Consider the following 25355-nt stretch of genomic DNA (forward strand, 5'->3'; position numbering starts at 1 on the left):
CAATTGTAACATTGCCTCAAAATTCCCAGATTCACCAGCTGGACTGGAGAGTAACCCTGAAACTGACCCTTGGACATACCAGATTAGTATAGGGAACTTGTTTTTCACTGATCAGATTAGTAAAGGGAACTGATTTTTCCCTTGATCAGGAAGGACCAATCGGGAGCCTAGTACTTATGAGAAGTCTAGGAGGGTGTAGAGCTTTAGTTAGTGTTTCCTTATAAGAACTGAGCAAGTGCAGGGCTTTAGAAAGAGAATAGAGTGCTTACTTTGAGAGTTTGAACAGTTCTAAGGGAAAAAGTGAAGAGCAGACTTTGTGGAGCCTGGAATAGAAAAAAAAAAAAAAATTCCTATTATTATTGATTTATTGTTCATTACTTGATACATATTTATATTGCAACAATACAGTATTAAGGTTTTAAAATATGTGTTTATTTATATCTATATATATATTTATAAGGTTAGTTGCAATAATAATTTCATAGGCATTTGCACTTTAATAAACACTATATGTATTATGTTTATTTAGATGTTTTATTTTATTTGATACAGCTCATTTGATGTATAACATATATTCATATATGTAAAGAATTATTTATAATAATCTATAGGCACTAGCACTTTAATAAATATTATATTTATATATTATTATTTATTTAGATGTTTTCTCTGAGAGTTCATCTGCTTCATTATATACAGGATACAAATATGAATGTGGATGTCACTGGCTTGTTTTGTGGTTTCTATATTGAAGGGCAGAATTTATAATCATGATTATTGTTATTATTATCATTATTTACGTTATTTCATTCTCATTTTATTTTATTTTTATTTTATTTTATTATTTGAAACACAATACTTTATGTAGATTGACATTTATATGAATTAATTCAACAATACATAGACGCTGTACTAATGAATTGTTAGGTGCTGCTATATCCAACAAGCACACATTTAAAATTGCCTTAGGGGTTAGCTACACCTTTTAGAAAAAGATAGAGGTGTTACTAATTGATAAAGTAATTGTGCTAATTGTGTTAATTGTAATATGAACTATACTATATAAACTGAGCTGCTTTAATGTATAATGAAATCTGATGAAGCGTATGGTATATACGCGAAAGCGCTCATTTCGTTCTTTTACTGGTTGCAATAAAGAAGAAGATTTTAACCTTATGCTGATGGTCGTTTATTGAAAAGTGTGGTTTCAGCAGCTGTTCTGTTCTGGTTCACTTGTGTTGTATATCAGTAGGAGCCTGGAATAGTTTAAACCTGTTTAGGCGGCGCTGCCCGACGCTGCTCAGTGCGCAAAACCGCGCAAAAAGAGAGTTGTAGGGTTTTAAGAGAGAGAGAGAGATCAAGGAGTTTAGAATTGACCCAAAATGGCCAATAAAACTACAGCTTCTAGGCAGTAACCACTCCTACAGGGACAGGCAGAGTGTTCAGTGTTAACCACTGCCACTGGTGAACACAGAGACTTCCCTTTAGCCCAAGCCAGCACTGGCTTCTAAAAACTTACAAACAGTTCAGAACAGAAAATCTGTAACTGAACTTTCTTAAATTTCAGAAAGTGGGAAAAAAGCAAGATTTTTTTGTTTTTTTCTTTTTTTGTTTTAGTTTAAAGGTAGCAGAGATGCACAGTACGCATATAATTTCTGCTACTTCTCTGGATAATTACTATAATACATCACCACATCACACACAGACATGCACGTGCATCATAAACTGATATGTGTATATACACACACACACACACACACACACACACACACACACACACACACACATACCTATAGATACCTATACACCTTGTCAATTACCTTACTTGCACTCCTGTGCCAATACAGACTTCCCATGTTTAAAGTCCCCTAGCTGTAGATGAGTTGGCCCTCATTCCAACAGGGTATCCTGTGCCATTTAAACATACAGAAATGTATACTAACATATGGTATGTCATTTGTGTGTGTGTGTGTGTGTGTGTGTGTGTGTGTGTACACACGTATATGCGTACATATGTATGGGTCCTTTAGCTTGCACACACTCCTGATGACATGCTACATGTACTATGTACTGCATTGATGTTCTGCGTGTGCCCACCACAATGCACACTTGTCGATAACTGTGCACTAGACTATTGTGTGTGATCAGCAAGAGTGTTACTGACTTCATGTTCACAATGAATTCACTGTTTATGAAGAGTTTAAGCACTGCTCAATCTCAGCCTCCATGCAGGTTTTGTACCAAGCAAATGGAGAACGGCTACAGTCATTCCCCCAGCATAAGGGAGGAGCTCCCACAGACCCAGGTAATTACAGACCCATAAGAATGACCAGCCTCCTATGCAAAGCCATGGAAAGACTTATCATGGAACTAATCTATCAGGAAATAGGAAACCTCAAAAGATTGGACCTGTCTCAGTTTGTATTTATCAGGAGCAGGTCATGCTTACTCAGCCTGGTGGATTTTTATTTGAAAAGGTCACCAAAGCAATTGATGAAGGGTAAAACACTCCACGTACCTCAACCTGGCCAATATTTTTAACACAGCACCCTACTCTGGTATAGTAGAAAAGCTAAATAAATTGCAGGGAAAAACTGTGTTACACACTGAATTGCCAACTGGCTCACAGATAGGAAATCAAAAATTGGGGAAGTTACCTCCACAAATAGACCAGTCACCAGTGGAGTTCCACAGAGTGTGCTAGGACTGCTTCTGTTTGGTATCCACTTTGCTGAAGTAAAAGCCAGTACCAAAGGGCTCTGGCTAACTAAGTGCTCAGATGACTGTAAGCTAGGAGCAGTAATTGAATCCCCAAATGACTTGGCCATCCTGCAGGAAGGTTTTCCCGAATAAATAACTAGGGCCAAAATCATGGGCTGAAACTAAATGTTAAAAAAATACATTGTAGTATCCTTTGGGAAGTCATATATGCCAGGGAACTGCCGCATTAACATTATGTCCCTAAGAGTTGACCTAGTTGTTTGGGATTTGGGAAATTATGTGGACATTGACCTAACTTTTGACCAACATGTGTCCATTGTTGTAAGAAAGTATTTCTATATTGCACAACTTATAAACAAAAGTATTATATCTAGATCTAAGGATGTCATTTTTCCTCCTTTTCTCAGCACTCATTAAGCCAGCTATTGAATATAATGCTCTCTTTAGCATGTATCTGTCTAGACACATGCAACAACTGGAACACTCATAGAGAGACCTTACTAACAGGATTCAAGGCGTAAACAACATATCCGTCATGGACCAGTTTAAGCCCTGTCACTATCGGTATCCTACAGACTGCTAAGCGGTGACTTGTGAATGGCATACAAGGCATCCTCCGACCTAATACTGATTGATTTACTGCACATCAGCAAATCAGATTGTATCAGAAATACTTGGTCTAGGGATCTAAACCTCCCCTGCAACACCAACAGAACGGTTTGGTGGGACAGGTATATCTCGCAGAGGATAATGCTGCTCTCGAACAGGTAGGTATGATCTCAGTTGTTCTCATTAGATGTAATATCTAATTATCAACCATGAGATGGGTAAGCCTAATCTGTAACCAAATGGGATAGATTAATTCGAGCACAAAAAGGAAAATGGCTCGGCTTAAAATGGCCCGCAAGGGCAGCAAGCCTAGTACTTAACCTTTGAGCAGGCCATTGATTAAGAGGGCCTACGATAAAATGATGGCACTTAAAATACTTGTAATTTACTTGTTCTGACAGACTTACACATATGTGAGATTCTTCTCTGTGCTTCTATTAATAATTATTAGTCTTGCAGTTTGCTTTTTAAAGCTGATTATATGGACGTGCTATCTACAAAATGTTATAAGAATATCTAATTATTAAGAGGTGTTGTCATTTGTACAGAGGATCAGATTCAAGCTAGAATAGCTTTTTGAAATTGACGAGTGCAGCTCTTAGTTGTCTGCAGAGTAACAAATATAAAAGGTATAAGAAACATTCATATATAGTGTCATGACTTCAGGCCAAAAACTATGCATTTTTGTACAAAAGTAAATTTTTTATTCATTGTATTTTATATGTTGTAGAATAAAAATGACATTAAAATACCTGTTTTCATTAAAATTCAAGATGCAGCTGTTGTATTGACTTTGAGGATAGGAGCACAATCTGGTGTTATTGTCTTGCTTATTCTGACAATAACATTTCCTAAAAATATCACAAGAAAATATTAACTGATTTTTGAGACATAGACATTTATATATAAGAGCAAAATAGAAAAATAGAAACAATTAGTTTGGGGCATTCTTCTTCAAAATGATGATCAGTTAAGGGGTCAAAAACTTTTTTCCTTGTTTTATAATAAGCAGGTTTCATGTGTTTGGTTAGAAAGGATGGTTAATTTTATAATGTAATAGAATCATCTTGAGCAGTGATAAATCCCATTTCTTAATGTGGACCATGTTGAACTTTGCTTCTTAAAAGTTTTTACTTAATACTGTTGCAATCCACCGAACTTTGTAGCCTCTAACTCTTAATTTGAGGTCAGTACTTTATCTGTAGTGGAAGAAGAATGAATGAGATGTTTCAGAGCTGTATCGCAGTCGGTATATATAGAAACCTCCAAAGAACTGACCTCCTGCCTTGCTACAACTACCTACTGGGATACGATTCAGCTTCCAGTGACCTGAATTGTTTAAGGGAGTAATTAAACATCAAATGAGTGACAATATAAACTAGAAGCCAGTTACCAAGGAGAGGCTTGCTTTAGGAGAAGTGAATAGTGGTAGTTCTGTTTAAAAGAGCTAAAGAAAATTACTTTACCTGATTTAAATAGTTTCTTAGTGGAGTCAGGGCTGGTCTTGTGCCAGCTGGATCTATTTGGCCCAATAGGGCCCTTCCAACCGTGGCAGGCCTTAAGCATAGGTGAGCAAGATGTCTCTGTTATGTTTTTTACTAAAATATTCTCCTTCCACATTGACCCATTTGGAAGTTACAGTGGCTATAGCAGCTGGTAAAGAAAGTGATGCACACTTCTTAATTTGCTGGCTTTCTGCTTGGTTCTACCCACAATCTACACAGCAAATCACAGAGTTAAGGTGTAGCTCATGCAGGCCATAGTAGGTAAGATTATTTTAGAATTTTTTATTTTTTTTGGTTTGTTTTTTTTAAGAACCTAGCAGGCACCCATACTATGCATACCTTTCAAGTATACCGGATTGTGGGAAACATTCCTCATTTTGAGTGTTAAAAAAAGCTGAAAGGCATTCTAATGATCCTGTTAAGAAGCAGACTGCAGGCATCAATTTATTTTAGTCATGAAAGTAGATGCAGTTAACTGTGTATCCATAGGGTGAGGGTTACTGTTCAGCTACACCGAACTCTCAGATGTAGGAGTGGATCTTTGGTAGGCTGCAGAGCACAAATGAAGCATAACATTATTTTCCTTTTGCTTCAGCTATCTGAAGAAACTTAAAAATTTTTATCAGCGGTAAAATACATTTCTGTGGCCATTTCTATGAACCAAGCTAATACTGCTGGCTGTAGTGTATTTTAAAGCAGCCCAAACAAATTACTATGGACGTTTTTAAATTTGTTTTATTACAATGATATACCAGAGGTGTTAACAAAGTCCCTATAATCGCTATGTTTAGGGGCAGTCCGTGGATGAACGTGAGTGACCGTAGCCTGTTGTTTTTTGTCAATGTCAAACTGCTATTATTCTGGCTTTGCAGAACTAATGTGTATTTGTGTGAAGCAAGCTGCAGTACTGTGCTGTGGTTGGTTAAATTACATTTCTATGAAGAAGAGATGGAATAAATTACTTTTAATTACTATGATTTTATTATAATCAGATGCTTGAGGGAGTACCCTGTCAACAGAGTGGCTTTAACTGTTGGGCATGGGAGCTGTCTGTAGATGAAAATGACTGAACCTTAAGTTAAACAGATGTTAGTCTGGCTTTGCAGGACTGGTTTGTTTTTGTGAGAAGCAAGCGGGAATGCTTTCGCTGTGGCATTTTTTTAAATCACAACCAGACATTTGAGGTGCATATTCAGAGTCAATAACATGGGTACAGAGACTGTCTGTGCATAAAAGTGACTTAACGCTGTTATTTTATCATAATTATGTAGTGGATCAATTGGTTCTGCAGTTGCAGTGTCACACAATGTATTCCATTTGATAAAATCAGCATAAATTAATTGTTGCTCTGACTTGTGTATACATGCATGTGCTGAGGGGACAGTATATCTATCAGTAACTGCTTTGCCATAATTTATTTCATTTCCCACCACATTCATACTCTATCATTATGCACAATACTTGGCTGCCTTTGATGGCCTGAGCAGGTTTGTATGACATTATTTATGTATTCAGCATTTGTTTACCAAGAAAGACCAACTTGGAACAAAGCCAATTTTCAGAGGATGCCTGGGGATATTAACTGATTATTGCCATAGTGCAGCAGCGAGCAACATTGCCACCTCACAGGGCTTGCATTTCTGGTTAAATTCTTGGCTGTAGTTCCTGCTGTGTGGAGTCTACATGTCTTGCGTGTCTCTGTTTGAATTTTATCCAGATGCTCTGGTTTTCTCCACGACACAAATGCATATCTTAGCTGAACAGATATTTTTCCAATTTGCCTATAGATGAGCATGCAGTGATTATATGTGAATGTCTGTATACATGCACATCTTCGTAGATAGTGGCTGTGTGTGTGTGTGTGTGTGTGTGTGTGTGTGTGTGTGTGTGTGTGTGTGTGTGTGAGAGACTACATGGTGAAAAATGAAATCACACGTTTTATTTATTGTCACACACAATACTGAAGGGGCATGTACTTAGTTGCCGTCAAACATACAAATACCACATGTCTCCTTACCTTTCTTCCCAAAAGACCCCACAAGAGTGGTGGGGTATTAACAGTAGCTATTTTCTACCCAGAGTGAGGATATCCTGCTAGTTCCACAGGAGTCTGAGGATATGTTTACTAGGTGTAGGATGTACACAAAGTCCCAGCATCCTATTAAATAGTTGTACTGTAAGTTCAGCATACCTTGAGAGAGGAACTGCAGGACATTTTGACTCTGGGTTGGGGGGGGTTGGGTAATCCAGGAGCACAGTGGTCTACTTCAGTTTCAACATGTTTTATGACAAAAACGTAAACTAATAAACCAATGTATTATTTTGTTTTAATACACAGTAATCGCATATATTCCTGATTCTTAATCTAAATAATTGTAAGTCCAGGAGGCCAGTGGATGAAGAGGTTGTTTGAGGTAATAGGTGGGAGGCTTAGCCGGGGGTCCTTTCAACAAAATGGACCCTACAGTTGCTAGAGTTGGCCCAGAGTGGAGTAACTGAAGACTGATGGTCATTGAAGAGTGTTGTTTAGTAGGTTACGGTATGCTTTGTGGTTATTTGAAATGTTCCATTCCAAGGTTTTTTGCAGGCACGAGTTGGTTTGATAGGGCTGTTTCAAAACTGATGATTCTGATGTTGTCTTTTCTGACTGCCTCAACCAGTGGGTTATTGAATATGATCGGATCTGAAGCTGGCAGCTCAGACATTTCAGCTGTGATGCTATACTTACTCTCCCATGATGCACTGCCCTCCCTGAACCTCCCCAGATCTTGTTTACTGCTTCCAGCTGTCAGACACGATGTCTGAAGCAACTTAGATTTTTAATGATTTTTTTCTCCTACTAGTGTCTCCTCTCCTATGTCATATTCTTCCTTTAGTACTTGTCATTCACTTTATGGTCTGGTTTTCTAGCACAGTAGTGTTTGTTAGCTTGTTTGTCTCTGTGTGTTTGCGTCATTTTACCACTATTATAGAAAGCACGTTTGTTATTTCAGGAATGATGTAATGTTTAAAGTGTCCAGGTAAAATGGAGATGTTTGAGTTCAAGGCTAAACAAACATTATTTTGTAAGGTGGATATAAAAAAGGGTGTAGTTGACAGAGAGATGGATAACATAGCATTATGAAGTTTCAGGATGCTATAGCACATGCTAGTTAAGATCACAGTCAGTTTGGCTTTTACAGGTTGCAAGTAAGTTTATAGATCAAGGAAATTTTTACAAGAATCATGGAACCCACCACTATCAGATTCACCAAGGCCTCATGGACTGAAGGGCTTGACTATGGTTATAATGAGCAGAGACAGCAAGTCACCAACATGTCAGACAGATGCACTGCTGCAACTGTCAGACCCTCATTAGTTAAAACTGACCACAAATCAGTCACCTTCAAGCTGGCACTAAAACCAGAATACACAAAGGATGAAATCAGACTAAAAAAACTCCATCAAGGCAAACTATATCCTTCTAGGTGAATCTGTAAGTGCATTCCAAGCCCCACCTTAAGCTGGAAGTGGCAATTACACTGAAGCTTACACTAAAGCCTTATTCAGTCACTTGCATAAGTGTATAAACTCGGCTGTACCAGAAAGAATCAAAGCCAGAGCCCCAAGTAAAAACAAGCTGCCTTGATGAGCATCCCGCATCAACAAACTTTACAATAAATGCAAAAAGTTGCTGTCCAAGAAAACAAATGCAAGGCTCCAACAATGGAAAAGCACCCTCCTCAGCCTCAACAGGCAAATAAGACAACTTGTGAAATCCTCCAAGGGCTTCTTTGAGAATAAATTTAGCAGGTACAGCCAAGGATAACCATAAGGCCTTTTACAGCTATGTACATAACCTAAAGGGTAGGACCCAAGCATGTGCAGAACTAGTGGCCAAAGTTATCAGATACACTAACCCCCACAGAGATAGCAAACCTGCTAGCGGATAGGCTTGGAGAAAATTTCACTCCCTTATCTCCTTCTAACTTACAACAAACCCTCACCCAAACTTCCCTCTCGCCCTACATATCTGAAGAGCAGGTCCTCAAAGCCTTGTTGTATGCAAAAAACACAGCCTCTATGGGACCAGACAACATCCCAGGCTGGCTTCTAAACAGGCGAAAACATGAACTAGCATCACCACTAAGTACCCTTTCAATCATAACCTAACCACATGCTTTGTTCCTGTAGAATAGAGAGAAGCAACAGTTATTCCCCTCCATAAAGATGGCCTAGCAACAGACGTGGCGAATTACAGACCCATAAACCTGACCAGACTCATTTGCAATGCCATAGAATGTATCATTATGAACATAAATAAAGACATAGGTGACCTCTAAACCCTGGATCCTACCCAGTTTGGCTTTGTGAAGGGCAGATCCTGCCTGTCAAATCTGGTGGATTTCTTTGAAAATATGACCAAGACCATTGGTGAGGGCAAATTTGTGCACACAGCATACCTTGGCCTGGCAAAGGCTTTTGACACAATCCTAAATTCAGATATTACCGATAAACCTAGCAAACTGAATGTAAACCCCTTTGTTGTAAGATGGATTGCCAACTGGCTCATAAACCAGCCACACACTATCAAAGTGGGTGACTGTACATCAACAGGCAGACCTGTTACCAGTGGGGTGTCACAGGGGTCAGTGCTAGGTCCCCTACTGTTTGGTATAGACTTCTCAGAAGTTCAGTTCAAAACTAAGGGGTTGTGACTAACCAAGTTTGCAGACCACTACAAATGTGGTGCAGTCATTGAATCCCCAGATGATGTCAGTATACTCCAGAAGGGTCTCATATAGACCAATGACAGGTGTATTAGTCAAGGTCTCAAACTGAATCCACAGAGATGCATCATCATTCCCTTCAGCACAAACAATGTCCCCTCACACTATCAAACCACAACAATACTCAAAGTACCCATGAAGTAGTAAAGGACTGGGGGTCATAAGCTGATTGCGACATTAACTTTGACCACCATGTGTCTACTGTAGTAAGGAAAGCATTCTACATAGCACACTTGATTAGGTAAGGTATCTCGCCTCGAGAACAAAAGAAGTTATAACCCCCCCATACTCTGCACTTATCTGGCCCATAATTGAGTATAACGCCCCATTTGGCATATATATAGCAGTAAGCACCTGCAGCAAATAGAGAGACATCAGAGGTTTCTAACAAAGAAGATGAAGGGGCTCCAGCATGTGCCCTTAACAGACTGACTAAAGTCCCTGTCCCTATACTTCGTGTCATATAGACTTCTTAGGGGAGACTTATGCCTGGCCTACAGAGCAATCCAAGACCCAAACCTAATGAACTTGCTGCATGTCTGTAAATCAAATGGGATTAGAGCTACCCATTCCAGGGATCTAAATATGGCCTGCGACTTAAATAGGACATTCTGGATGGACAGATTTATCTCCCAGTGACTGTCGCATCTTTGGAACAGGCTACCAATTCATGTGAAACAGAGCACCTCTATGATACTCTTCAAGGGGAACCTGCATGAGTGGATGGGGCACCATAAATTCTTACCGGGGATAGAGCCCCAACCCTCCTGGACATGGGCAGTCATCACTAAATGCAATCTTGGGCATTGACTAGCATTTCTATGGTATTACATTGGAATGAAATGGATAGGCTTAAAATGACCTCCGGGTCAATAGCCTAGTAATCTGCTATGATCCTATGATATGACAGCCTTTCACTGTACAGTAATAGCACTGATGATATGTGACAGAGTAAGGCACAAAGATTGGAATGAGTGAGCATAATTTGTATGTTTATTTTTATTTTTCACTGGATTAGGTAAAAACGCAGAGGAGGATCTAAAATGGAAAAATATGAGATGAAAATAGGAGACTCAGTCAAGGGTAACATATGTTTTTAATAGCAAAAACACCTGTAATTTGAGTAGAGATCAGTAACCATGAACGCATTATACAAGGTCCAAACCCATAAATGTCTTCTCAGTTGATAATACTATCTTCAGTATAAATATCCAACTTTGCCTGTAATTTTCCTCATTTTGGCAGAACCCCTTTCTAAAATGAATGTGTAGTTTCCTATACATACATATGCATACCACTTCTCAGTTTATGGGGATTCCTTCTTTTTCAAAATCTTCTAATGCACTTTCTAGAAATAGCAAATGATGCACAGAGCAAGCTCACTTATGACATATAGGTTGTATCAGGCACTATAATTCCATAATTATCTTATGGATACCGTGTATTCTCATCTCCCTTCAAAATAAGGAAACACAAAGGGCAAATGGCAGGTGTGTAGCTAGTATGTTTGTACCTTACTGGTTCATCTACAGTATTAATATGAACTATCAAGGAAATTATTTGAGGAGCTAATGTAAAGTGGAGCAATCTCCATACAAATAATATTAAAAGAGAAGAGCTTGAAGGTACTGAAGTGCCATGCAATACATCCTTTTCCATTGATAGAAAGGTGTATTACAGTGTATTATAGTTGGTGTGACATCCCCACTCTGGGCCAGTAATCCGGGAGCCTGATTACTCACCACTGGAACTGGAGCGGGACGTTCACTCAGGAAAAAAAATGGATACACTCAGTATCTTCATTTGCAGCTCCCTGCAATCAGGTACATTTTCCCTAAAGTTTACACAGGGAACACACTCATTCCGGGGTTTGGATTTCTCTTTCTGTCTCCCTCCAGGTCCCCAGAAAGACTCGCCACTGGCACAGCTATAAAATTGAGACCTCAGCCAAGTGTCCAAGCCAAGTTCTCTAGCACCTTCTCTTTGAAACCAGTGCTTTGTGTCCCTTCCCCAAACAGCTGACACACAGTTTGATTTTCACACACACACACACACACACACACACACACACACACACACACACACACACACACACACACACACACACACACACACACACACACACCTGGGAAAGACTGGCACAGATTTACTAGCTCTACCCCTTTCTCCCAGACTATAAGGTAATTACACCACCACCAGACACTCCAAAGACAGCTACTCTAAGGCTCTTGCAAGGATACTCAGTTATATCGAGTGAAATTAATATTAATGCAAATGGTAGTTTGACCAACAGCAAGGCAAGAGCCATCACCAAATATATACAAATACTCTTGGAGATTAAAATATTCTGTAAAAGACCAGCCACAATTAAATGTTTAAATATATTTAATAATAAATAAAAAAAGAACATGAACATACTAAACATCTATTTACAGTAACCACCAGAGTTTGTCACAGGAAATATTAAAATAACACAGACAACTAGATTCACACAGATACAGAAAAACAGTACTTAACTAATCTCACTGTATTTTCCCCGACTGATTTAAAGAATTACTATTCCCTGGTAACTTGCTAGAGCAAGGCAAGATGAAGTAGGTGAGGGGGTCCTTCTCTGTCAGGTTCCAAAAAACAGACTGCAGTAAGACTTCAGTCTCACCTACTATTAAAATAATATTTTTTTTTAGTGTTGGATTATCGAATAACATCACATACATCTAGTCATCTGACGTCTGGTTCCCATACTACCCCCACTAGAAGCTGTCAGGATTTAACACATATGTGTCAATAATACACACATACAGAGCCTTATTGAGATCTGCTGCAGCTCCTGGAAGTCATAAAATAAAGTAAAACCAACACCCTTCCAGAGTAATTCACCCCAAAGTCAATGCAGAAAGCTTCCTAGTACAGACTTTTTGTCTCTGGCTGCATTGAGAATTGTAAGATTGTATGGTCTAAGCCAGGCAATTTAATTTCAGACTATTTTCAAAGTGGATTGAAATTAACCTCTTTTCTTCCAGTATTCTCTGTTAAAACATATACATTTAAACAGTTACAAATAATGCATGTACATTTCCTTTTCAGTCCAGCAGGGCACACTGTTGGTACATTTTTAACACAAGCAGCTTTACAAATACATGTTCAACACAGGCATCTGTACAAAGAAGTTTGATATACAAATAACATATAATTATTTACAAAATTCCAGGTAGCTGTGCTGGTATAAGTTATACATCCACTGCCCTACTTCTCTTGGCATAGCTTGCAATACCTTACATTGTCACAGTTGGTTTATGGAAAGAAGAAGAAGACTGTAAGTATCTCATCTGCCCTTTTAAGTGTACTTTGCATTCTACCTCCCCGATATCCCCTTCCCCTTTTTTTTCACCTGACCTATGACCTCTTGAATGCACCACTTTCATTGTGTTAGTTATTACATGTGTCTGCAAAAAAGCCTGAATCTCAAAAGTTGAGCATGAAAAAATCTGCTCATACTAGTTAAAAACTAAACATGGACAAGACATGAAAAGCCCATATAATAGCATGAAAGCTTTTTGTTGTTACTTGATGTGTGCCTATACTGTTAACTTGCAAGGAAATTATGCTTATTGTATTACAGACATTTTGGTATGCACAAGTAAGTGATGATAACCTGTAGTCACGGTGCTATAAATCGCTGAACACAGTTCTGACTGCAGCTCGAAATATCTGCAGACAAAATACTATAGCAATATAGCCATTGTAATGAGTAGGCTTTAATGTGTTTGTATAAGCATATTCAGACTGCAAATTCATACATCCTTGGGGAAAAGGGAAAGTTTGATATTGCTAGAAAGCCAGGTTTTTCTTTTCATCAGAAGCTTTGTGACCTCATAGAAGGAATGTTTAAGTAAAAAGGGACTGAGGATGCAAGGAGCTTGCCCCCTCACAGAAACAGTTCACATTCACGGCTAATGAACTTTTCTGGTGTGCATTTTGATTTTTCATTTGCCACTACTATGACATAAGTGAAAAAAGGAATCTGACAAGTTCATGGGTGATTAGCAGGGGTCGAGTTACTTCAGTATTGAATGCCTGATTAATGAGCAGTAGAATTGTAAGTAAAATTCAGGGAACTAAAGAGTGATGATACATTCATATATGATTATACCTGGATTAAAAATGGTTCTTTTATACATTCATTGATTATACCTGGATTAAAAAAAATGTTCTTTTCTCATTACAGAATGGATTAGCGAGGTGGGCAAAACAGGTTAATCAGAGTGTCTGTCTGATTAATGGTCAGTTAAAGTGTGAAGACAGTGAGCTACTTGAAGGACAGGTAAGTAGGTTCAGAGTTGAAATAAACAGCTTGTGTGATATCATGAATCATGAATATTTCCTTAGCCTCTAGCCATAGAATCCATTTGGCGCACCCTCTTTCTAATGTTTAAGTACTTTCTGTTTTCCTACTGGACCCTTAGCTGTTTTTTTAGTTATGTAGGTTGTGGGAGGGGCTGGCATCCTTGTTCATGCCTGAACGGAGGCATTTAGCACAAAATGTGACAGCTTGGAAGTCAAACTGGGAGGGATTCTTCCTCTGTCTCTCTCCTTATACAAGTAGATCCAGTCACGTAGACTGCACATACAGTGGCACCATATGGTCGATTTGTTTTCCTGTACACAACACTGAAAGTCTTAGGTAAGCATTATGCATGCTTGTAGTTGTAATGACTGTAATGTGAAGTGGTGAATATAGTTACAATAGCAGGAGATATTTGAATGTCAGGGTCACTACTGTAGAGTAATTTATTATTGGTTGGAACTAGTGAGTTGCAGGTATCCAACTTTCTGTCATAGTTTTCAGATCTTTGAATATCACTGGAATTGATATGATAGCCAGATAGGGGAGAACAGCCTGAAGGATCTTTTGTTTTTTAGAAAAAAAAATCCCAGTTAGTGAACATGTAGAATCTGGGAAGACAACAGAGTAGCTAGTCCCATATTCCCTTGGGGGAATGGGGTCAAGCCATTTCTTGTGGTAGTATGTAAGAACTGGCAGGATGGTGGCCTGTAAACCTACTCTCACAACCCTCTTATATCTCTCAGAAGGGTGATGGAGCATGAAGGTGTCTCCCCCAGACGTACGAGTGGGATACCCATAGAGGGCTGGATGGAGGGAAGATGGGCATTCAAACATCTTCTCTTATAATGTGTACTCCTTCACAACTGTGCTATGTTCCTTGTAAGGATCACAACTGCAGCATAATTCATTATACGTGGGACGAGTTCTGCTACCCATGTTGTTGCCTGACTTAGATCTAAAGATGTTTATTTATTTTTATTTATATTGACACTCAAGTACTCAAACTGGTCTGAATACTTTTTCATCAGTGACACATGATATAAGTACAGTTAGAGAAATAAATTAAGTATAGACATTAATTAAAACAGTCAAGTGCAGAAATCCTATCAGGCACAGGAATCAAACAGATATTAAAAACATAATTGCATATGTATAATATGCACAATTTACTTTTTTTTAATATTAGCAACATTCTGCTTTTATTGTCCACTTGCAGAATAGTACTTTAGGAGATGTTCTTGTAGCTGTGGTCACATCAAACTTAGTAGTGGGTCATGGTTCTCATGAATGTTGCAGATATGGTCAAGTAAAAAAGCCCACTTGGTTTGTATAAGTGGTCCCTTCCCGGTATTTGTTGATGCACACCAATACATGTGTCTGCTGATAGTCTGAGACCAATGACTGAGGAGAGTATGTGCATGCTCTTTAGCTTTCTGATTGAACTTCTTCTTAATACGTGTGCCAAAACATGGAGAGCAACATCAGTGTTCTGCAGGTCGTATTAAACATAATAGTGATTACTACCATTAATCATAGCTTTAAGCCTACTCTTTGCAATATGTCAACAGTTGAACCAATGAGTAACTTCTGGCATGTTGATGGCAAGCATTTCCCAATGACACAATGGCAGCTGGTTATAATGCTGGCAATGCATATGTTCCTGGAAGTTGCAGTGACAGTGAACATGTTTAGGGTGTAAAACAAGTTCAGGACACATTTCACACCTCTGCCACTGAAAAAGACTCCACATGCCAACAATATGTTTCCAGCGTCCATGGCCCTGAGACATGTCTGAGTCTCCACTATTCGGCGGTGACCATTTACACAAACCTGGAGCAGAGCAGCAGAAGAACCAAGTAGACAGTAATGCTACACCTGACAAGTGCCCGTGCAGGTGATACATGTGGCAAGCATTGCTGCAAGTACTGATTCAGAGACTAGGAAGGTACATTGTTGTTGCACTGGCGTGTCACTGCTCAGTTTGCAGTGCCTGGAAAAAGAGTCATCTCTCCTTCACTGTAAGATAAAACCATCAGACAAACAATACCTACCAATAGCCACATGTATGCTATCCTGGATTAATTCAGGGGTGTGCTGTGTCCCTCACTATCATCTGGATCAGAATTGCCATCTGTAGTGTTTTGTAATGATTCCAGGATAATGCCTGCACTGTGGGTCTTGTAGTCTACACCTTGCTGTGGGTTATTGCTTTGCATTTCATGACATTTCTTCGAAATGTCCATCTCAACATTCACAGGGACACCTGTCTGCACTCCTATATGCAATGTTTGTGTTTTCCTTGAGTAGCGACTGATCATTGTATGCCTGTTATCTGTATGTGTGCATCTCGCGTGAGGTTCCTGTAATGACATGGACAGCACATATTATAACATCAGAGATAATTCCAGAGGTGTGTAAATGTCATACTGGATAATCATGACTGAGGAACAAAATTTGAATGACTCACTGTTTTCAGTGTCTGTGTACAGGAAGAGACAGTGTTGCTAATTGTCACAGTTACTTTTTGTGCCCAGTAGTTGTGATCAAAATCACTGCATTGATTTCAGTGGACATGTTGCTTTCTCCATGTGATACAGGCAGCATGTCACATGCTTCATAGTTTTCACCGATGATAGTGGTGATGTCATTATGGTGCGTTGTCTTCATTTTTTCTGGAGGTGATGTGATGAACCCAGAATCTTGAAGTATCTCTACAAACCACAAAAAAGACTGTGATTACATCATCCTCAAGCTGTCAGACAGGCATCATGCATCAACGTTTTATTGGTATAAACCCTGTAGATGCCGACATGAGTGTAGGTATGGTAAACTGATGTTTTTCAAAATGGTCAGTACAAACCCATGTGTGGTCATTTGGCTTCCACCCCACATGTCTAACAGCCACTGCCCATTGTCTACAACATTCACTGTTTCACAGGAAATGGTAGAGGCTGCCCTTTTAGTTCCTACCATTGGTGCATCCCACGGCACAGCAACTTTTCACCATGTTGACCTGTCAGGCTGTGGCAAAATGGCATAGAGATACTTCACAGTGATCATTACTGCATGCAAGTCCCTATCACGGGATTGATTCAAAACATAGATAAGGCACTGGCACTCACAAACACAGAAATAATGAAATACACTGAGGTAAATGCACAACCATAAATATCAAGCATAACTGTTGAAAAAGTACATGTTTACTAAGGTCAGCCCACAGCAATGCTCTGTGTAAAGCTTGCAGCTGTACTGACTGGTAGAAAACTGATTTGTTTCATTGTGCTTCCACACGTATCACATGTCCAGTTGGTGTGCTAGGCAATCTCCCTCAAGATTCTGGCTCTGTTGTGTTTGTACTAGACCTGACTGAGAGGCAACAGTCAATCTCCATATACTAGCTAGTTGGACAGATGTAGCACCACTAACCTATGTATTTTTGTCCTGCTGACAAGAGGCTGTTGTGGAACCATTGGTAGTGTTATAATGTCTTAAACACAATGAAGAAGAATCAATGTTTGGTGACAGTCATAAATTTTCTATTACATCACTGAACCAAACATTGCAATTTATATGGGAATTATGTTAGTCCTTGTGTAAACTTCATGAGAACTGAATAAATATTTATTAAAAAAATTAACATGGGGAAGACAGGACATTAATGAGATTTAGGTTGGTGTCTGTGTAAAGTTATTGTGAACTCGACAGACCACGATGCTTTGCCAAAGTTGGCCTGCACCTGTCACCCCTGGGATTCCAGATACTGGCTAAGGCTGTTGCCGCCCCTATTGTGCCTTTTTAGGCAAGGTTCAAATGACAAATTCACCACCGTAACAGGAACAGGCAAGCAAAAACTGAGGGTAATGCTACTCAAAGCTAGAAGTCTAAATCTCAAAATGCACTCCTTCGAGGCACTCCTTAAAATGAGAACATTGATATCTGTGCAGTGAATGAGACCTGGTTCAAGGCTCCAGAGAGCACCCCTGCATTACCAGGTGTTAACTCATACCATACTTTTCGACCATCTAACCTGGCCTGGAACACCAAAGGTGGAAGTGTGTCCGTATTCATTAAGGATATCCACACCTCCAGGCTAGTTGCTCAGCATAATGCATCCGAGGTTATCCATGTGCAACTAACTCTGGGTAAAACTGCAATCCAAATTGTAGCTTGCTACAGATCCTCCACTATGCCCTAGGATTCCCACTCCTCTTTTCTGGATATACTGGAAAATATTAGGATTCAACCAAACACCATAATAATGGGCGATTTCAACTACCCCACCATTAACTGGGAAAACTACTCATGTACCAACTCCTTCGCTCAACGCTTTCTGGAATTCATAAATTCCAATGCCCTGTATCAACTTATCCACACCCCCACCAGGGGCAACAATATCCTACACTTAGTCATTACCAACATGAGTGACCGGTGTTCCACACCTGAAGTCAACTCCTTGTTGGTCAGATCCGACCATAAGCTAATCACCCTAAATATCCACATCCCACCTCCACCTCCCATTAAGGAAACCATGGTAAAACATTTCTCCAAAGCCAACTTCATTCTTCTTAAGACAGAAGTGGTGAACTTCATTACACCCATGCAGATGGACAATACAGTTATGACTGCTGAATCCAACACAAATGCACTTTATAAGCACTTACACAAGTGCATGGATCGTACTATCCCAAACAGAACCAAGATGCTATCCTGAAAAAAAGGAAGCCAAATCTGGTGGTCTCCTGCCATAAACAAACTCTACAACAGAAGGAAGAAACTGCTGCAAAACAGAGTAAAATTCCATGTAGTAGCTCCCTGGTCAACCTCGGTAATAAGCTGAGATCCCTTATAAGATCCTCCAAAGCTAGCTACGAAAACAAAATCGCCACTGATTCTAGGGACATCCACAAAGCATTCTGTAGCTATGTCAGGAATCTCAATGGCAACACTCAGATCTGCTCTGAGTTACAGCACAATGGCATGAAAATTACAGAACCAACTGATATTGCCAACATCCTGGCAGATGGGTTCAGCCCTAACTTTAACCCCTCTCACCTCCTAAAGGGCCCATATCTGTACAGGAAGAATGCAGGGTCCCTGTAATCACAACTACACAGGTAAAAGCTGCACTTTCTAAAGCCAAAAACACAGCATCCATGGGACCGGACAACATCCCAGGCTTTGTTTTACATGAACTTCAGAATGAACTGGCTCCCCACCTAAGCACCATGTTCAGTCATAGCCTTACGACAGGTTTGTGCGCACTGAATGGTGCACAGCAACAGTTATCCCACTCCACAAAGGGGGAGCCACCACTGATCCCAGCAACTGTCGCCCTATTAGCCTGACGAGCCTGGTCTGTAAGGCCATGGAATGTATCATCATGGAACTCATAAACAAAGATATTGGTAACCTCCAAACGCTGGACCCCACCCAGATTGGGTTTGTGAAAGGCAGATCATGCCTCCTGAACCTGATCGACTTCTTTGGGGCAGTCACCAAAGCTGTAGATGAGGGTAAGGTGGTTCACACAGCCTGTCTTGACCTCGCCAAGGCTTTCAACACAATCCCCCATTCTGGAATTATAGCTAAACTCACTAAACTAGGCATAAATCCCTACATCACAAGATGGGTTGCCAACTGGCTCACTGACAGAACCCACACTGTAAAAGTTGCAGACTCCAAGTCTGACTTCAAACCAGTGGCAAGTGGAGTACCATAGGGTTCAGTCCTGGGACCTCTCCTGTTTGGTATCTACTTCTCTGAAGTACAGGCTAACACAGAAGGCCTTTGGCTAATGAAGTTTGCAGATGACTGCAAACTAGGTGCCATAGTCAAGTCCCTAAATGACGTGGACATCCTACACAAGGGCCTCACTGAGACAGATGCCTGGGGTCAGAGCCATGGCCTCAAGTTCAATGCCAAAAAGTGCATTGTCATCCCCTTTGGTAAAAACTCTGTACCCATGAACTACCACATAGGCGGCAGTCTACTTAATGCTGAATGTGTGATAAGAGACCTTGGAACTCAGGAGGACTGTAGTCTGTCCTTTGATAATCACATCGCTAGAGTAGTCAGGAAATCCTTCTACGTGGCACATCTCATCACAAAAGGGTTCTCATCCAGGAAAAAAGAGGTCATTGTTCCCCTCTACTCGACACTCATTAGACCCATTATAGAGTACAATGCCCCTTTTGGAATGTACCTCACAAGACATCTGCAGCAGCTGGAAAGACCACAGAAGTACCTCACAAAGAGGATTACTGGCCTTAAACAGATGCCGTACACTGACAGTCTCAAAAAACTCCAGCTTTACTCTGTAGCATATTGCCTACTCCTAGGTGATCTCTGCCTAACATATAAAACAATATCAAACCCAGAGCTGTTGGACATGCTACACCTAAAGAAATCCCAATCCCTCCGAGCTACATACTCTAGGGACCTAAACCTTGTCACCACAATAAACAGGACATGCTGGAGGGATAGATTCCTGTCCCAGAGACTTCACGTACTCTGGAACATGCTACCTATGTCAAGCAAAGTTCCTCATTAGCACTCTTCAAGAAAAATCTGGATGAGTGGATGGGAAATGGGAAATACACCTTGGGGATCACTTCTGTGGCTCTGCTCATCAGGGGCACAGGAAAATAACTTTCTTGGATGGCGTAAGCCAGGGAATGTTTTTGGCTAGGCTTGCTTAGGCCCTTGGGCCGATAGCCTAGTACCTATCTATGAACTGAATATAATCGGTATAAAAAAACAGTGTAATGCAGGGAGATCAGAACATTAAATGCAATTTATCTTGGTGCTTGTGTAAAATTCTTGCAAGATAAATGTATCTAAAAATTTAATTTAATGTTGCACTTTTCTCTGTTAGTGGACATTTTGCATATGTTGTGTCTTAAAGTTTAGTAAGGTCACTATTGCTGTGGATGGAGTCATATGGGTGCACGATGTTGACCTCGGCCTGTCCCAGATGTTCAGCACAATATCTTACTTAGAAATTGTAGACACATGTAACAAATTAGGTATGAGCTCATATTTGAGCTGATGGCTGCCCCAGTCTTTCAGCGATAGGACCTGGTCCTCACAAACATGGTAGAACTCTGCACGTCTCCCCCACTGTAACATCCTCTCCAGTCAGGTCTGACTACTAATCTGCTCTGATGATTCAAATGTAAAAACAAGGGATGCCTGTAAATCCTAGATCTTTTAAGGAAATACTCCAAGGCAGCCTTCCCACTACTTAGTGGAGCCATATAAAAATTCCAAGCCCCCCCCCCCCATCATGACGGTAGTGATTACTATGCAGAAACGTTTAATGAAACACTGCATAGCTATATTGCCAGACAAACATCAATAGAGACGGGTCCTCAAGGCAGAGAACACTGCATGTCTGGGTTCAGATAATATCTCATAATGCCTCAGTAATAGCATGAAACATGAACTATTGGTCCCACTACAAACTGTATTGCTATTGGTCCCACTACAATCTGTATTCAACCACAGCCTCCAAACGGACTTTGTAAGTAATGAATGGAGTACTGCATCAGTTATACTGCTGCATGAGTGTGGCCCACAGGAGGTATAACCAAGTTATATGCAGACCACCACAAATCATTGTACACCCCTATGCTCAGTATCCCTATGGGCTGTTGAGAGGCAATTTTCAGTTCAGCCTGGCATGCAAAGCTTTCTCAGATCTATCATGAATGGACCTGTAACACATTTGGAAAACAACTGCCATGATAAACACCAGATCTAGGGACCCAACCCTTGCCAACAACATAGTCAGGGAATGCTGGAGTGACAGATATGTGTCTGAGAGTCTGTACCATCTCTGGAACAGGCATACCATCCACATAATTTAAAACTGAAATAGTGGACTTTTATTCTGCTAGGCAGATACCCATTTTAATTCAAACTGCAGTTCAATAGCCCCACTTTGGGATTCAGGTGCATCATATTACTAGCCTTGTAGTTCAAGAGACCATCGAGGAGCCTAGCCTAGTTCCCCAATTACCCCCCAAAACACTGTCTGCTGAAGTGACTTGCTCATGGTCACACACTAGGCAGATGAATGTGGGTAAAAAACTCTGGACTGCAGAAGGCAGCTAGTAGCCTTAATTCACTGAGCTAACTGCCACATATGTAAAGCATTATCTGGGCCTGCAGACCTCCAACTTACAAATCTGTTGTATGGAGTCTACTGTATAACCACTACACCACGGTGACATTGAATAACCCTCGCCACTCCCCATCACACCTCCAAGATTTGCTGTCTGCCTGAGGAAATATTAGTTGAAATCTGCTTGGATTTTTAAAATACCTATGCCAACACTGCCAAGCCAAAATAGTAAACATTCTGGATTTTGCTGCATACTTGGGAGCAGTACATATGTCAACCATTATTCCCTTGTAAACTACTTTAACAATCTCTCTTCCTAGTCCTTTCCAACCTCCTCAGATTGATTCTTAAAGTTGTCATGCAATATTTTATATGGCCTACTAATTATACCCTTTTAACAGTATCTTTTACTCAAGGGTCTACTAAAAAGTCTACCAGAGCAGGTCTTTCACTTAGACTCACCATTTCTTCCTCTTTGACTATATGCTGCTATCAACCCTTGATAGGAAAGACCGTCTTTAGCCTGCATTCCAAACTTCTTCTTGGCCTCATCTCACTCATTACTTTTCCCAGTCTTGCTGTTTGCTTCCTGTGCCAGAGGGGGAGAGCTTGCCAATGCAGGATCATGATACAGTGTACTTGCAATGACCGGTACTATGAGAAAAGTGTATACACATTACAGCTATCATTTCATACATTTTATACATACTAAATGTGGGGAAGAGGGGCAATATAGAAAAAATGTGGTCCGTGCAACAAAATAGTGGGTCAGTGTTATACCTTACAACCTCCTAGCACAAAAAATCTGGACAAAGCCAAAAAGAATGTGGGATAAAGTCTCGAAAACAGCGACCAATCTTAAATACGGCTCAAAAAAAACTTGTAAAGTTGATACAGTAATAAACTTTGCAGTAGCATTCATTTTCTGAAGGATATGAAGTCTGAAACTCAAATGTCTGTCATTACATAGTGACATCAGTCTCAGTATTTTGGTGGCAGAAAACCACAAAATCTATAAGGAACACACTAAAAGTATGAGGTAGAAATCTGGAAGGCTTATTTTTAGAATATGCAGGCTGGTGAAATTAAGGCAACATCATAGTGCATATGCTTGTAAAACTAAACCGTATAATGCTGCTACTAACCTTTTTGTTGATGTTGCATAATGGCACTGTTTGTGCTTTTTTAACTTATTTTTTTGAAGACCTAATGTGTCATTCATGAAGTATACAGTGGTATTTCTAATGCTCGTTAATGTTGTGATTAAAACAGAAAGAAAGATGTTTCTGTTTTGAGGGCCGCAAATGAAACTCCACACATTTCAAATTATTAATTGGTGATGCATGACCAGGACGAATGTAATGTGAAAGCAGATGATCGCAAAAGACAACTGCAATTTTAAAAATATTTTTTTACACTACCAAGGGATTGTTTAGCTTAGATATGGTCGTTTACTGCAACTGAAACACCTGTGGAGCAAGTCTCTTAACATTATGAAACATAAGAAAAGGTACCTGTTCTGATTGCACTTCATCTTTAATAGTAGGTTGGGCCATACAGTGACTGCTATCCCTGTGGGTTTCTGCAATGATAGGCAATGATGCTTCCTTGAATCTGTCAGGGCTATGAACCTTCAGATTTTATTCATGGCTGTTTTTAAGTGTAGCAGAGTTTTAAGATGCATAAGGTATAGTAAGTGACGCATGCTTTATTTAGCTTGAGAATTAGAAGGCTAATCTCAGCAGCCTTGGCAGCTTACAATTTTATTTGCTGAAGTGCAATATTATGTACTTTTCAGTGTGTTTCTTGAGCAAGAGAGAAGATTCATTTATTTTATTTACAGTTTGGCAACCAGGTAGATAGACTGGTAAATAGACCCTTTATATCCACTGTCCAAGCCAGTAGTGCACAGTGCATAATTACAAGTATTCAAAACAGAGCTGTGCAGTCAAATTAAATAATAAACATTAACAACCGTGTATAAAGAATAAGGATACTGTTGCAAGTTATAACATTTACTGGGTTTTGTGTACAACAAATGTATTGGCTTATGCAAGAGGCATGCAGTTAGCCATGGCCCTGATAGCATTTATAGTCTGTTATCATATGTTTTTTAAGCTTCTGTTTTGAATGTTTGCAGTGTGTTCTGCTGGCTTATTTTGGTTGGGAGTTGATTCCAAATACCTGGACCCACTTTACTAAAGGCTTTTTCACCTGTGGTTGTTTTGAAGCAGGGTCTAACAATTGTTAATGCTCCTACATGTTTATCTTGGCTAGCTCCATTGTTATAGCGGGATGAAGTATTGGCAGTGACCTAAATGGCCCATGTTCAGATTGTGGCCAAGGCATCTGCTGGAGCTGACATGGGTGAAGAAAGGAGTGATATGACTTTGTCTAGCTTGCTATTGATCAGAGGGAGAGGGTGGTGTGTATGTGGAGATGTTTTATTCCATTCTAGAATCCCAAATGGAAATGGGAGATTCCACGGGAGCACTGTCTTCAAGGGTAGCAGGGATACCTAGAGTGGTTATGCCACTTTTGGAAGTGAGTGACACACACTCATTGGTGCCCATTGTACTATGAACCCTGGAAAGGTATTGGAAGTGTGCAGGGGGTTTAGGGACTTAACCCCCCCCAGCTCATATAGGGAATAGCTGTGCCGTCTGTTGCTTAAATAAGCTGTAGACTCTTGGTTCCCTGGGGAACAAATGGGCTACTGAGTTATTGGAGACAGGGGGACCCCAGTGGTCACTTGGGTCTTGCAGCAAAAATAGCCCCCCAAATATTTATATTGGTCTGATGTTGTCCTTCTCATTCTGATTCACGTATAGGTCATGGATCCGATCCTTGGATCTGACTCTGCCACCTTCTACAGACTTCAACTTCCAGGCTCGAGTTCCTCCCTCTACCCACAGTCCTGTGTACTAAGCACAGCTTCCTCTGATCTCATTTGCCGCCATTCGTACCAGACGTGCTCTCCAGTGCTCGAACAGCTAGTTAACGTTACAATCTCTCCTACAGATAAGTGTGACCTTTTTTTCTCTAGTTAGTGTTTTCATTCTTTTCCTCTCGCCCCTAAGTTTTCGCTGTTGTTGGGGCAATGTATGTCCCTTTTTCATTTATATAGTTATAGACTAAAGCTGTTGTTACCACTGCGATTACTGTTGTTGTTGTGGTTATTATAGTTGCTGTTTTTGTTGTTAAAGTTGTTTGTTAGCAATTCTTCAAAAAAAAAAAGGGTTTTTGAGTTATGGATAAGCCTATGGGTTTTAAAAAAT

At 40.0% G+C, this 25355-nt stretch overlaps 1 protein-coding gene across 1 annotated transcript in view; it reads left to right on the forward strand.

Moving 5' to 3' along the window:
• Positions 1–25355, forward strand: part of ODR4 (odr-4 GPCR localization factor homolog) — a 606843-nt gene that overhangs the window by 223262 nt on the left and 358226 nt on the right. Inside the window, exon 8 of the mRNA XM_044085317.1 lies at positions 13833–13928. Coding sequence (XP_043941252.1) covers positions 13833–13928 — 96 coding nt within the window. The remainder of the gene's footprint in view (positions 1–13832; positions 13929–25355) is intronic.

This window comes from Protopterus annectens, chromosome 10.part0 (genome assembly GCF_019279795.1).
Source record: "Protopterus annectens isolate FY-2018-M chromosome 10.part0, PAN1.0, whole genome shotgun sequence".
NCBI lineage: Eukaryota > Metazoa > Chordata > Ceratodontiformes > Protopteridae > Protopterus > Protopterus annectens.